The following is a 15,548-nucleotide window of genomic DNA, read 5'->3' on the forward strand; positions in this document are numbered from 1 at the left end:
GTGGAAATCTGCAACACACCAGATTACTTTAAACTAAAAATTTTAACAATGCACACAAGCACGTAAACTATGCACCCCATAGGAGGGATGGAAATGGTACAAAACACTAACATTAGAAGATTGACTTGCCGCCAAAGGTGCAATTTGATTTTAAAAAACTCTTACAGTGGAAGGGTGGCAACTTTATATACTAAAATGACCATTTAAATAAAAACCTAGGAAATGCAGTCTTACATAGAATATACAAGGTTGGCCAAACATGCTCTACATTACACACATACTGCCTTTCAAGGTGATAGGCAAGATAAATACATATTTCAGGAATTCGGCTGTTACACTTCAAGCAATAAATTCGTTAACACCAAATCTGACAAACATGACAGAGGCAGCTATTAATGTATGGCAGACAGACAGACAGACAGACAAACAAACAGACACTAACTGCCTAACAAATGCGGATGAGAGACAGACGAGCAAGCTGGGGATGAGAGACTGACCAAGAAAACACGTAGAATTTAACAGGTAAATGAAACAACATATCACGAATCACTTAACTTCTAATAAACTGCGATGTCTGGCGAAGACCTAGCGCAGCACCCCCAAAACGCTCTCCCACACCGTCCGTTGCCAACCGCTTCAACGGACACAGGAAGGCATGCCGATCTCCCGTCTCACGGTGTCGCAGCTCGCACCGGCCAGACCGATGTCGTGTGTTGACTCCTGTTGCTCTCATGTCAGCCGCAAAGCCACTACCCCTCGGTATACAGCGTGGCCCACTGTACTGACGTGGCGACATCACATGCGCCGATGCTCAAGATGGACAAGTCATCTTGTGTCTCAGTGCGTGACCAACCAACCTATCGATCCAACCGCCAATGACCATTGTCTGAACAAACTTGAGCATACTGGTGGGCTAACACATACTAGCACTCCAGACGACAGACAGACACTGACTGCCCCACACTGACCCGGCTGACCAACTGACCAGACTCTCCGCCTAGCGAGCCCATAACGCCCCTTAAATGCACGTGAGCAGGCTACCTTTCCCCTTTCCCCTTTCCCACCAGAGGGGGACACCAAAGCTGTGATTGCCACAGCATCGCCACCGCCAGAAATGGAGGGCGACTGCTTCACACTAGGCGCTGCGGCGCACTCTTCAAAACAGCAAATTTACCAGGGATCAGCATCTACCACTGAAAGCATGTGTGGACAACCGCTCATCATCTTAGGAGATGGTATCAAGTGCCAGCCAATGCCAACCACCAATCAAGTTCCAGCCTTCACTGAACAGCTCCACAACTGTATGGCATGCTCTGAGTGGATGCCCATCATCCACTCCTCCACCCACAGTATTCCAGTCTATACCTGGTGCTCAAGAGAGGAAACAAGATTTTTCCACCTGCCTCCATGGTAATCCCACCACAGTCTCCATAACCATATATGAAGGACCTTCCCAGCCTGTGCACACCATCCACTGTTGAAATCAAGCTGCCATTGGATGCTATAAGCAATACCCTGGCTGCCACCACCACCCCAGCAACCAATATGAGAGACTCCAAGAGGGGACTATGTTGCCATCCCTATCATCACCTACACTGGCAGAGTTGCTCATGACACCTGCTGCTGCCTCAACCATGCAGTACTTGCCCATGCTCCCATGGCAGCACATGACTCATGCTTTCACCAGCAGGTCATAACAACCTGTGGCACCATCAGGTGACAGCCTGCAGTATACCACCTGTGTGGGACTCACGTTGTGTCACCCACCTGGTATGACTTGCCTGGGTGCCAGCAGGCTGCCACACCCTCTGCAGCCTGTGTCCAGTCCCACCAGCTGGCTGTGACACCGCGACAGCCCCCTTCCTGACTGGTGGTGCAGCACATGACCACCCCCAGGCACACTGCCAGGTGATCATCCAGAGGCTATCACATAGAGTACCACTTGCATCCATCATTGCTCACCTCAGAGTGCTGAATGATGCTTGCTTTGATCACCATGTCCATCAACCAACTACTCACCTCCCACAAGGTGCGAATTCTGTAGTGACACACAAATCTATTTTTGCATGCACCACCCATCAGCCCTGACACAGGCTAGCATCGAGCAGAAGACATGTCAACCTGCACACAGAGAATGGGTGACAGTGATTAGCATCAAGTAGTAGTATATCTCATGGTCATTTCTTTGCTAAGCTTGGCATTTTTCCCAAAAGTCACGCAGCAGCAGGAATTCACTTTGCAGCACTTCCTGTGTGGATGACTAGTAACATGCATGATTGGACACGTTTTAATGGCTTTCCATGTGATTAGTTTAGATTCAAGCCAGAAGACAATGAGTGGGTAAGTTGGCTTAATAATGCATAGCAATGTAGCAGCATACAGCATTTGCATGTGGAATGCTGCAGTAGATAAACAAAGGGCTGTAAATGGTTTCATGTGTGCAAAAAAAATGTTCATCAAGGGCTAAGGATTATGTGCATGGGGCTTCCAATCATCAGAGTCTGCAGAACTGAACTGTTGGACAAATTGCTTTCTAAACCTTGTATTAGTTGGCAAAGAAGTGACATGGTACAACCTGTGCACCCACTGCATTAAATAGGCCCTCTATGAATGCAGTGGACAATGACAAAATCAGAAATTTATGGATTAGGAATTTGATGCACAGGATCCACTGAACAATATTATTCTGCAAACAATTTTAGCATTTTGTGTGTTAAGGTGAATTAACTACATTGATCCTGAAAAAAAAAAGAGATCAGTCATTGTAGACATTGCAAGAAACTATTTTCTGATCTGTGTAGTCTGCAGCATTATTAATAGTTTTTATTTTATTATGAGACTTAGCTGTTCCACTACAGTGTTGATTTTTTGGCTTGGGATTTTTGAGTTATGTTTTGCTACCTATATGGTGCCAAATATTTGCTTATTCAAAATTAGATGTAAGCATCAAAAACACCACTGTAATTTGTCAACCAGATTCTTTTTTTTTAACCCTTAAGTGGGCACACCATTCTTTTATAACACAAGTGTGTACTTTGTACACATGTCAAGAATTACTTTCTTAATTTTACCAAGGTAAACATGTTTGAACAATACCATACTTTAAGTTCAGTTTAATGACTGCCCACGGTAGCTGAGTGGTCAGCACGACAGACTATCAATCCTAACGGCCCAGGTTCAATTTCCGGCTGGATCAGAGATTTTCTCCACTCAGGGACTGGGTGTTGTGTTGTCCTAATCATCATCATTTCATCCCCATTGACGCGTAGGTCACCGAAGTGGCGTCAAATCGAAAGACTTGTCCCTGGCAAACGGTCTACCCAATGGGAGGCCCTAGTCACACGACATTATTATACTATTATTATAGTTCAGTTTAATTAAACAATGATAAAATAAACTTACATTATATCAGTATATTGTCATGTAGAAGTGTTACCATCCAGTAATGACCCAATCACACCATTAAACAGCACAGTTGTTTCAGATACCAGCCAACTGCTTAACTGATTTCCTAATTATTTCAGAGACAACTGCTTCATTGTGGGTTTGTGCTGTAGCTCAGAATCTTGGTCATGTTCTTGCAGCAATCAGAATTTCTTTCTCACTTAGTCACAGCTTATTTCATATTGCTGCTGCTCTCTTGTACATATGACAATAACCTTATTACAGTATTATCTGAAGCAATAATGAAGGAATAGGTGTGGGCTTGCAATTGAAAAACAACAATGGGACAATTCAAGACAATGTTATTAGAGGCTAGTGCACTTTATACACAGGTGTGGCCAATAGAGGATTAATTGAGTAATACATAGTAAGTTTTACATGTAACATATGCTCTGTGCCTGTGCATTCTTTGTAACATATATTTAGAGCAGATCAATTGGTGGAATGTACTGCTGTTCCTACACTAGTATCTGTATAGTCCAATTTATAACTGTTTACATTAGCTACTGCCACGTGAGGTAGCCACACAGCCTGAGGCATCTTGCCACAGTTCACGTGGCTCCCCCCATTGGCGATTCAAGTCCTCCCTTGGACATAGGTGTGTGTGTTGTCCTTAATGTAAATTAGTCTGAGTTAGATTAAGTAGTGTGTAAGCCTAGGGACCAATACCCTCAGCAGTTTGGTCCCATAGGAACTTACCACCACCATCAGCTACTAAAATTTGTGGAGTGTAAATTTATGCTGAGCTCCTAGTTATTTCCCTTTATACAAGTTGGTTTCTCTTGAAAAATAGTTTAGTCATTGTCTCTTCACACTGCACTTCTACGTAACTGGCTGCAAAGACAACATTTTTAAATAACAAGATTTAGCTGAAAGAGTTAAAAGTTGCATTTATCTTTTGGCAGACCCATCTCTCTCTCTCATTCTCCCTTCCTCCCTCTCTCATTCTCTCATTTCCAAGTTGTTGTTCATTATTGATTAAAGTAGTACATAACCAATAGTCATGCCTGTGAAAATTATGGCATGTATGAAAGTTTCACTCTGTGTGCATGTGTAAGTTGGCTCATAGCAGCTGTCACATTTTCCATCAAAATAAATAGAAATGGTACTTACAGAACAACATTCTGTAATGTGCTGATTCTGTACTTAAATGTCTGCTTCTAATTATTTTAGCATACCATAGTAAAAGAAACTGCAAAGTTGTATGTACTGTCTCAGTTTGAGACATTCAGCATCATTTGAAAGTCTATGTTTGTGTATGCACTCAGGTCCATGTGTGTTTGATTTATCCACAATTTTGTCAAATCACAACATTAAAATTTTAGAAGTGCAAATAGGAAAAAAATACCTTTAGTCTTACAGAAAGTACTGCTGTCCTTAACCCCTAGATTGGTCTCAACATGATAATGCTTTATTGTGCATTTTCCTATTGGGGGATAGCCATTATTTCCTGCCTTCATTCTCTTAATGGACTCATTAGACAAATACAGTGAAAGTGGCAGTGGTCTACATCTAAATGTGGATTCTGAACCATGATGCCACTTAGAATTTTTCAAAATGCAAAAATTATTGTCTTTGGCAAAAGAAGGAAGAATAAGTAATTGAAACAATCTAGGACCAACTTGGGATCAACATGTATCCATTTAGCCACAGAAATCTATAAAAAGAGAAAAACATTAGTTTCTCTAAATATTCAGTAGCAACAGTTATGGCATGGGAAGGGATGAAAAGTTGTACAAGTTGTTTAGTGTTGTTTCTGCACACTTTCTAGGGCACATTACCATTAGACTTTCTTTCTCAACTGCAAATACAACAAGTATAAGGTGACTTCATTTTGGTAATTATTTTTCTGTTTTTGCCAAGAACTTGTAAAACTATACTTCATTGCTGATAACATATTCTCATTTTTATTAATTTTCTTTTTCTATTTAAAGGAAGTGTTTTCTTTCTGTTAATCTGCAATACACTTACATGTTCTTATGAACAATTGATTTTCTTCTTTCCCCATGATAAACCACACTTCGTAAGTATCTTGCCACTCAAAGTTTGTAACTGTATGGATTAGAAGAGGTTTCCTGTATTTACTAATTATGCTTGGTGCTGCTCAGTACATGCATCATGAAAATAGTAATGGCATTGTTTCTAATATAAGACTATCATTATAAATATCAATACAATGTAATGTGACCAAATAAGCATGCGATATATTGCTTCATACTTCATTAGTTGTAGAAGCAACATTTATTAATCTGAAGTTGAAGATTGGCCATAGGGAAGCAAAGGAACTCAGGGAATACAAAGAACATTCTATCCATAACAAACACAAAGGTTTTTCTGAATTAAGTACACAGGAATAGATTACAAGTCTCCAAAACAGTGAGCAAAATTTTATGTAGTATTCATCATAATTTTAATTTTAAACATAGTTTGTGTCAATAAAGAAATGGATGTAAAGAAATGATTGTGAAGTTTTTGACTGACATATTTAACAGTGATCAGGGGCAGTATTATGTCTTAACCCTAGAAATTCTTGTCCGTGCCAGTTACTAATAATGGACCATGGATGAATTGATGATGTTTTTATATAAAAGAAAGTTGTGTATTAAATAAAAACTCAAAATTTTTAAATTTGAAGTAGTGATGGCAAGTTGTATCTTGATTATTTCCAGTGTCATGAGAGTTTCTAAACAATTTGACAGTTATATTACCTGCTAAATGAAATAGTCTTCTTCACTGAAAATTCAAAAACATACCATCAGTCAATCATGCTGAGAAACCATCATAAGAGGAATTTTGATGGATGTGTGTGTGTGTGTGTGTGTGTGTGTGTGTGTGTGTGTGTGTGTGTGTGACTGTGTGTGTGTTTGTATGAGAGAGAGAGAGAGGGGGGGGGAGGGAAGGAGGGAGGGAGGAAGGATACTTTAATGGTTTTAAAGTGGGTTCCTATAATTTTATTTTTTATTTATTTAAATAAAGAATTATTATTTCAGAAAGAAAAAAGACAAAACATGTCATTAAAGGCAGCTTTGACATTGGCACTCAGTACCACTACACAATGGAAACGCAATGTGCTGTGTGCATTCCAATAGAAGATGGTATGGATGTTTATCCTGCTACACAGTGGATGGATGAGACCCAGATAGCAATATCAGAAGTTCTTAAAATGCCAGAAAACAGGTAATATTTTGCATGCAGCTAAAGCTTTATATTGCTTCTTACAGTATTGAAATTTCCACATAAATAATATCACTTCACTACATTTTTCTTTTTTAATTTTGATTTTTATCTGTGGTAGTTAACTACACTTCACATAAGCTCTTTTTCTACTTTATGTAGAGTATGTACTGTGGTGATTATATGTGACAAATTGAAATGATGTGGCAGATGTACTCTCAGACCTCAGTACCTGCCCTTTGCTAGCAGTTCACTAGCAATTACTCTTCCTGAGTATTTGTATTGGGCAAACTCAGAGACCAAAACTATCAAAGAAGCCTTAAGGCCATAAATAAATGTTAAAGTCACAAAGAAGTCTAGTTCGGAATTGGAAGTCCAAAATCACCTGTACTGTAAAACTGTCCAGTTTCTTTACAGGAATAAAAGTAGAAGTGCTTTTGAACAATATTAGAAAAGAAACCAATAAGTCTCCAGAAAACATCTCTGTAAGAAATGATGATGCATTGAAATCACTGACCATAGAATTCAGTCATAAATTCCTCACAACAGCTGCAAACTTTGTACTCACTAATAAACAACCAAATACAATTGTATTACATGTACTTCGGCAGACACAGCATGCACCATCAACACACATTGGTTTCAAACATTCAACTCCTTAGACATTATAGAACTCCCCAGATCATTAAAAAGTAGTAATTTTGTTGACTATCAAGGTGTTTCTAGCAGGATGTTAAAATCTTTTCTTCACTTTAATAGGATTGCCCTTATGCTATCTTTGTAATCAGTCACTTACTTTGGGCATATGACAGACTTAAAAACACTATAGTAACACCCATGTCTAAATATGGAGATAGGGAAATCATTTTTAGTTATAGAACAACTTCATTCTTTCCAGCCTCTTCAAAAGTTTTCTAGAAAGCCATCAATGTCAGAATATCAACTCAATTTTCTGAGGTGAAATTTTTAACTGCCTCTCACTTTGGTTTTTGTACAGTGCTCTCTGCAGGAAAACCATGCAAGATCTCACAAATTAAACCCATGCAGATATAAACAAGAAAAATTACCCTATCGTACATTATGTGACATTGCCAAGGCCTTTGACTACATGCCCACAAAATTCTGCTTGGAAAATATTAAAGTGTTGTGGCATTCATTGAATCGCTCTTGTAAGGATGGTGTCTTAGCTTCATCATAGAAAGCAGACTGGCACATTGACAGGTTTTGTCACATTAATGGAACTATCCTCAGAATGGATCCCACAAGTATTGGTATTGGGTCCACTTTTGCTGTTAGCCTACTTAAATATAATACTGATTTTAAGGAATAGGTTGCAAACTAGTGTTTGCTGATGATGCAAGTAAACTACTGTGAGTTGAGCTGTGTACAATGTTGGATGGCCATTAGTGTCACTGGCTGGCATTGACATTTTTAGGACATTTTAAGAACATCTAAGCCACCTGACTATTGTAGTAAAGTGTGTTCAGGAGACAGGCTGCCCTCTTAATAATAATAATAATAATAATAATAAAAACATATTTGTCAATAAAAAATTAAAATCTTGCAGTATCTATTTAATGGCAGTGAAGGCTGTCCTAATACAGAGTAAATAAAGACAGTTACTGATTTTTTTGTCTCCTTGGCACAATCATGAGGTGTGGAGTTTTCTTGGAATGTTCTCATGCTACTGGTGATTATGGAGGACATATGTAATGAGGTACCTCTCTTGCAGAGAGATGCCAAATTTTCTGGATGAGGTGCAAGAAAGATGTTTCCTTGTTCTTAAGAAGGTACTAACATCTTTTCCATTTACAGCACTGTATGATGAGACTGCCAAAAGAGCACTTCAAACTGATGTAAGTGTTTATGAGATAGGGGCAGTACTAGTACAAACTGGAGTAAGTGCTGAAAACGAAATGCATATGCTTACAGAGTACTCTGCAAATCCTAGATGAACCACCCTACAAGCAAGAAAGAGTGCCTTGTGGTTGTTTGGACAATCAACAAGTTATGGGTGTATTTAATGGTAAATTATTCACTGTTGTGATTGACCACCATTCTCTATGCTGGCTGACTAGCCTGATGGATCCGTCAGTTTGACTGGCGATGACAACACAGCAGTATATGAAATTGGATGCAAAAACAAGGATGTTGACTGCCTTTCATGGATACCTTTGGCAGAACATAACATTGAGGATGAAATGTCACTCTTATCTGCATTAAATGATGTTGCTGCTTAACAGAGAGAAGATCCAGTTTTGCTAAAAACCTTAGGAGACTTGAAGGAGGGGAAAATGCCAAAGGACAGTTCCAGTTAATAAACAGAACACTATAAAAGAGGAACTATTATCCAATGTGGCAGAAAAGATTGCTTGATATCCCAGTTCATTTAGAGCCAGTTATGATGCTCCATTATCTGGTCACTAGGGGTTTGTGTAGACAGAATCAGATACACATATCATTAGCTAGATCTCTGTCATCCATTAGATACCATTTAAGCCACTGTAAGAAATGCCAGCAGTGGGAGCACATGTCACAGTCACCTACGGTGCACTGATACTTATTCTGTCTGCAGTAATGTCATTCATCTGGACTGGAATTGACCTCTTGAGAGGGTCCAGAATTCAACAAGTGGATTCCGATGTACAATAGCCTGCATTGATTACCTCACCAGTTATGCTGTCACCAAAGCTGTGACTGATGAAGCTCCAGAAACTACAAGATTTCTTGTACAAGATATCATTTTGAAGCATGGTGGCAGACCATGTGATGGTCTCTGATTGCAGAAAAGTTTTGCTGTTGGTAGCAGTGTCAAAGGTAATTTCATATTGTAGTGTCAGCAGTAGGATGACAGTTGTCTACCACCCAGAGATGAAGGGCCTGCCATAACATTTTAATAAGATGTTAGCAGATAAGGTCTATAAGCATGTTCATGTCAAAAAGAGAGGTTGGGGGTACAATACTTCCTATATTAACAATAAAACAAGACATTACAGGCTGCACACCATTCTTTCTCCTCAATAGTCATGAGGTCAAAATGATGATGGGTATCAAGTACTGATGTTCAAGGAAACTGAAGACCCACTTGACAATCCTGAACCTTTGATGGTATGGGCTACCTTCAATGCTTATCAAAATGAAGTGGATGTAACAACACAAGTAGAACATGAGGATTCTACATCACTGCCATACATAGCACCATGGACAAGACCTAGACATGGGATGCTGTAGCTTTGAAACAGATGGTCATTGTTTCTCCAGCAGCAAGAGTTCTGCAATGAGCTGTGGTGCATGCAGTGTGGAGTAGCAGTTATCATCAGCGGCTAACATGCTGTGAGTGTCTATCCACAAGCTGTTCTGCACACAGTGTGAAATTTGAGTTATTGAAGTGGCTAACAGGAGGTGGGTTGCTAGTTCAGATACAGTCAACAGAAAATATTTGTTGCTTGCCATTTAATATTTCTAGAAAGTTCCAGAAATTTCACCAGTTGGTCTGTAATTCACTTCATTCTTCCTCTCTTTAACCAGTTGACAAATGTAATGATACCTTGTCTCTGTGTTTTGATCGTTCATAAAACTTTGATCCATTAATAAATTTGATAGCACTTTGGTTATAAATTTGTAAAACAGCAACTGATCACTCATCAACAGCTCCAATCTCTTTCAGAAGTCAGTCTAACCATACAGGTGATTTGCAAGCTTCACTTGCAGCCACATATTCTGTCTCCACTGAAGAAAGAGCAACACACTGCTGTAATTTACTTTTCCACACAACTGGCCCCCCATGAAATTTGAGCAGGATGCCACTTGTTGATCATCTAGTGCCTTTGTCCCCACCATGGTCAGCATCACTATATGCTTCAATACTACAGTCTTTATCCTTCGTAAACTTAATGCCATCTGTAATTGTTGATTTAAGATACCTAAATATTAGTTTGAGTAATGCAAAGTGCACATGAGTTGGTGAGTCTTGATCTCTTCAGGCAGCATTAACAGCTTATGATTAAAAGTAGGTGACTCACCTGGTATCCATCCTGGTTCAATGGATAAAGACAATGGTCTTGCATCCAGGATACCATATTTCTCCAAAATCCACTTGATTTATTTGAATACACTTGTTTAATCTCTTGATTTGTAAATCCAAGAAGTAATCAACTTTTTCTACACTGATTTGAAAATGTTTACCCAACTGCTCAATGAACTTCGCTGTGGCATCAGTAGAGCCCATAGCCAATCCATCATCAACATAAAACAATAATACCAAGTTTTCACCATAAAACATACATGGATCTGAACTGCTCTCCTGTAAGTTACATTCAGTAAGGAACACAACAAGACTACATCTACATCTACATCCATACTCCGCAAGCCACCTGACGGTGTGTGGCGGAGGGTACCCTGAATACCTCTATCGGTTGTCCTTCCTATTCCAGTATCGTATTGTTCGTGAAAAGAAGGATTGTCGGTATGCTTCTGTGTGGGCTCTAATGTCTCTGATTTTATCCTCATGGTCTCTTTGCGAGATATACGTAGGAGGGAGCAATATACTGCTTGACTCTTTGGTGAAGGTATGTTCTTGGAACTTTAACAAAGGACCGTACCGAGCTACTGAGCGTCTCTCCTGCAGAGTCTTCCACTGGAGTTTATCTATCATCTCCGTAACGCTTTCGCGATTACTAAATGATCCTGTAACGAAGCGCGCTGCTCTCCGTTGGATCTTCTCTATCTCTTCTATCAACCCTATCTGGTATGGATCCCAGACTGCTGAGCAGTATTCAAGCAGTGGGCGAACAAGCATACTGTAACCTACTTCCTTTGTTTTCAGATTGCATCTCCTTAGGATTCTTCCAATGAATCTCAATCTGGTATCTGCTTTACCGATGATCAACTTTATATGATCATTCCATTTTAAATCACTCCTAATGCGTACTCCCAGATAATTTATGGAACTAACTGCTTCCAGTTGCTAACCTGCTATTTTGTAGCTAAATGATAAGGGAACTATCTTTCTATTTTATTCACAGCACATTACATTTGTCTACATTGAGATTCAATTGCCATTCCCTGCACCATGCGTCAATTTGCTGCAGATCCTCCTGCATTTCAGTACAATTTTCCATTGTTACAACCTCTCGATACACCACAGCATCCTCTGCAAAAAGCCTCAGTGAACTTCCGATGTCATCCACAAGGTCATTTATGTATATTGTGAATAGCAACGGTCCTATGACACTCCCCTGCGGAACACCTGAAATCACTCTTACTTCAGAAGACTTCTCTCCATTGAGAATGACATGCTGCATTCTGTTATCTAGGAACCCTTCAGTCCAATCACACAATTGGTCTGATAGTCCATATGCTCTTACTTTGTTCATTAAACGACTGTGGGGAACTGTATCGAATGCCTTGCGGAAGTCAAGAAACACGGCATCTACCTGTGAACCCGTGTCTATGGCCCTCCGAGTCTCATGGACGAATAGCGTGAGCTGGGTTTCACACGACCATCTTTTTTGAAACCCATGCTGATTCCTACAGAGTAGATTTCTACTCTCCAGAAAAGTCATTATACTTGAACATAATACGTGTTCCAAAATTCTACAACTGATCGATGTTACAGATATAGGTCTACAGTTCTGCACATGTGTTCGACATCCCTTCTTGAAAACGGGGATGACCTGTGCCCTTTTCCAATCCTTTGGAACACTACGCTCTTCTAGAGACCTACGGTACACTGCTGCAAGAAGGGGGGCAAGTTCCTTCGTGTACTCTGTGTAAAATCGAACTGGTATCCCATCAGGTCCAGTGGTCTTTCCTCTTTTGAGCGATTTTAATTGTTTCTCTATCCCTCTGTCGCCTATTTTGATATCTACCATTTTGTCATCTGTGCGACAATCTGGAGAAAGAACTACAGTGCAGTCTTCCTCTGTGACACAGCTTTGGAAAAAGACATTTAGTATCTCGGCCTTTAGTATGTCATCCTCTGTTTCAGTACCATTTTGGTCACAGAGTGTCTGGACATTTTGTTTTGATCCACCTACCGCTTTGACATAAGACCAAAATTTCTTAGGATTTTCTGCCAAGTCAGTACATAGAACTTTACTTTCGAATTCATTGAACACCTCTCATATAGCCCTCCTCACACTACATTTCGCTTCGCATAATTTTTGTTTGTCTGCAAGGATTTAGCTATGTTTATGTTTGCTGTGAAGTTCCCTTTGCTTCCACAGCAGTTTGCTGACTCAGTTGTTGTACCACGGTGGCTCTTTTACATCTCTTATGATCTTGCTTGGCACATTCATACCAGCATTTTGAGGCTTGCTTTAAACCATATAGACTCTTAAGTAACTTACACCCATGTCCTGTACAATCATCAAATCCCTCTGGTTGAATCATATAGATTTCTTCCTTCAAAATACCATTGAGAAATGCTGTCCTCACATCAAATTGCCTTACACCCCAATCATGTTGAATTGCAACACTCAAAAGGCATCTCATTGTTTCAAATCTTGCAACAGGGCTAAACATGTCAACATAATCTACTCCAAACCATTGAGTCTATCCTCTTGCCACCAGTCAAGCCCTATATTGAACAACATCATGATTTGCATTTAATTTTGTAGCAAAGACCCATCAATTTCCAATCACACTGTTTGGTTTAATTTTGTAAACTAATTCCCATGATCCATCTTTCTTTAAAGCATCCATCTCTTCCTCCATTGCATTCTTCCATTCTTCAGAATCCTCTGACTGCAGTGCTTCTTTATAGCTTCTTGGTGTCTCACAAAGAAACATCATTCTTGGTTGATGAACTGAATCTTCACAGTAACAAGATGATTTCTTCAAATTTTACTGTTCCCATAAATTGTGGCTTCCTCTTTCCTCATTTATTGCTTCCAAGTTACTTCCAACTTCTCTGTCAGTATCATATGACTGGTTGTTAACACTTTTATCACTTGTAGATGCATCTTGGTTCATGCAATCCTCTTCAAAATCAACAACTTCATGCTCAGTCTCCAAAATATCTGCATTCTTATCTATAGTTGATATTTCAACAATCCTTTTAGACTTTTGAGTACCGATAAGAGGTTCCTGTAATGGCTTGCAATTGAATTTTACATCTCTGCAAACACACATGCACCTTTTTTAAGGAAAATAAACATAGTATCCACAATCATCATAACCAACCACATATCCTTTTGCAAATTTAGCATCAAACTTCTTCTGTTTCTATGTAGGAATCCAAGTATAGCATTCAGTTCCAAATATCACCAAATTATCAAAATGACCTTCTTTCTTTAAAAATATTTCAATTGGAGTTTTACCTTTAATTTTTGTGGGACCCATCTGATTCAAAGTGTATGTTGCAGCCAGAACAGCTTCACCCCACAATGCTTTTGGCAGATGTTCAGCAGATCAAAGCCAAGAACATGCCATCTCACACAGGATTCTATTTTCCCATTCAGCAATTCCATTCTGTTGAGGCGTATATGGTGCTGTGATTGAATGTGTCAGTCCAACTGAGCCAGCAAATTTTTGCACATCTTTATTGTGGAACTCCTTGCAACCATCGGTATGTAATTCTTTCACAGTAACATCAGCCTGAGTCTTTATCATTTTAATGAACAGTGGCAACTTTTCTTTAATTTCATATTTGTGTCACAAAAGATATGTTACTCTAAAACCGGAAAAATCACCCTTAAAAACAGCAAAGTATCAGTGACCCTGCGGATCATTTTCTTCCACCAGACCACAAACATCTGCACACACTAACTCTCCAGGTTTAGTGGGTTTCTGCCTCTTTCACCAAATGGCATCCAGTGATGTTTACCATAGACACACCTTGCACAAAAACTGTTGTCAGTTGTTGTCTCTACACCATGATCCTTCAAAAATTGGTGCACATAGTGTTTATTTTGATGCCCCATTTTTTCATCCCATCTCTGTAAAGTGTCAACAGTTTCAGTAACAACAAAAGACTTTTCTTGACGAACAACCTTCACAGACAAATGATAAAGCTCATTTTCACAGCAGGATGTGGCAATAGCAATAGAAATATTGTTTTTGAAAAATACCCATGATTTGCCATCATTTTTGATTATTTGTTTTATTCCCTTCTGTGCAGCTTTCTTAACAGAAAACAAGTTACAAGATCCATCAGGGCAAAACCAAACATTTTCAAAATATGTCTGTCCATTGAACACTTGTACATCAATTTGGCCTGTACCAAATGCTTCAAAATGTACACCATTCTTGGCACTATCATCTTCCTCAGAGTTTCAAATTGTTCATATGTAGTGTACCAATAACACCGTTTTGTTACGTGATGTGTTGCACCACTGTCAATGTACCACTCATCACAGCCCATTGTATTCACATCTAGTGAAAAACTGTTGCGTCTCACCATTGATGCTGTTTCCACCGATTTTGAAATATCTGTGTAGTCGCAGCTTCTTGAATTATCCACTGATGTTACATTAGTTAACAACATAGCACAATCGTCTCTTTTGTCTACACTACTACATTCATTTGATCGATGGCCCTTTTTCTTACATTTAAAACAAACCAACCCTGTCTTACACTGTTTTTGATAAGTGACCTACTTTACCACACGAAAAGCTTTTTCTATCTTCATTCCTTTTATAATCAGACTTTTTTAACAAATCTGGTTCAGAGGAGGTTTCTTTGTGCTTCTGTTGCAGTTTGTTAATCTTCATTTTCGACACCAACTGTCCAAAAATGTAAAATTGTGTACTTAAAAGAAATGAAAAAAAGTATAGCATCCTATGAATATAATATTGATGAATAATGGTTGTAATCAGACAACTCATACAAATACCCAAGTGTGGTAGGAAATGAAATGATCACACAGGCTCAGGCATGGGGAAAGCAGGTGGTAGACTTCAGTTTATTGGTAGAATACTGGGGAAGTG

The 15,548-nt window shown here is 39.2% G+C and overlaps 1 protein-coding gene across 2 annotated transcripts in view; it reads left to right on the plus strand.

Annotated features, from left to right (window-relative positions):
- The window catches only part of LOC126101063 (xanthine dehydrogenase-like), a 265,749-nt gene that overhangs the window by 181,270 nt on the left and 68,931 nt on the right, over positions 1-15,548 (plus strand). For both annotated transcript variants that reach the window (XM_049911738.1, XM_049911737.1), the window contains exon 16: positions 6,435-6,621. In XM_049911738.1, the coding sequence (XP_049767695.1) occupies positions 6,435-6,621 (187 nt within the window). The remainder of the gene's footprint in view (positions 1-6,434; positions 6,622-15,548) is intronic.

Source organism: Schistocerca cancellata, chromosome 9 (assembly GCF_023864275.1).
Source record: "Schistocerca cancellata isolate TAMUIC-IGC-003103 chromosome 9, iqSchCanc2.1, whole genome shotgun sequence".
NCBI classification, from domain to species: Eukaryota; Metazoa; Arthropoda; class Insecta; order Orthoptera; family Acrididae; genus Schistocerca; species Schistocerca cancellata.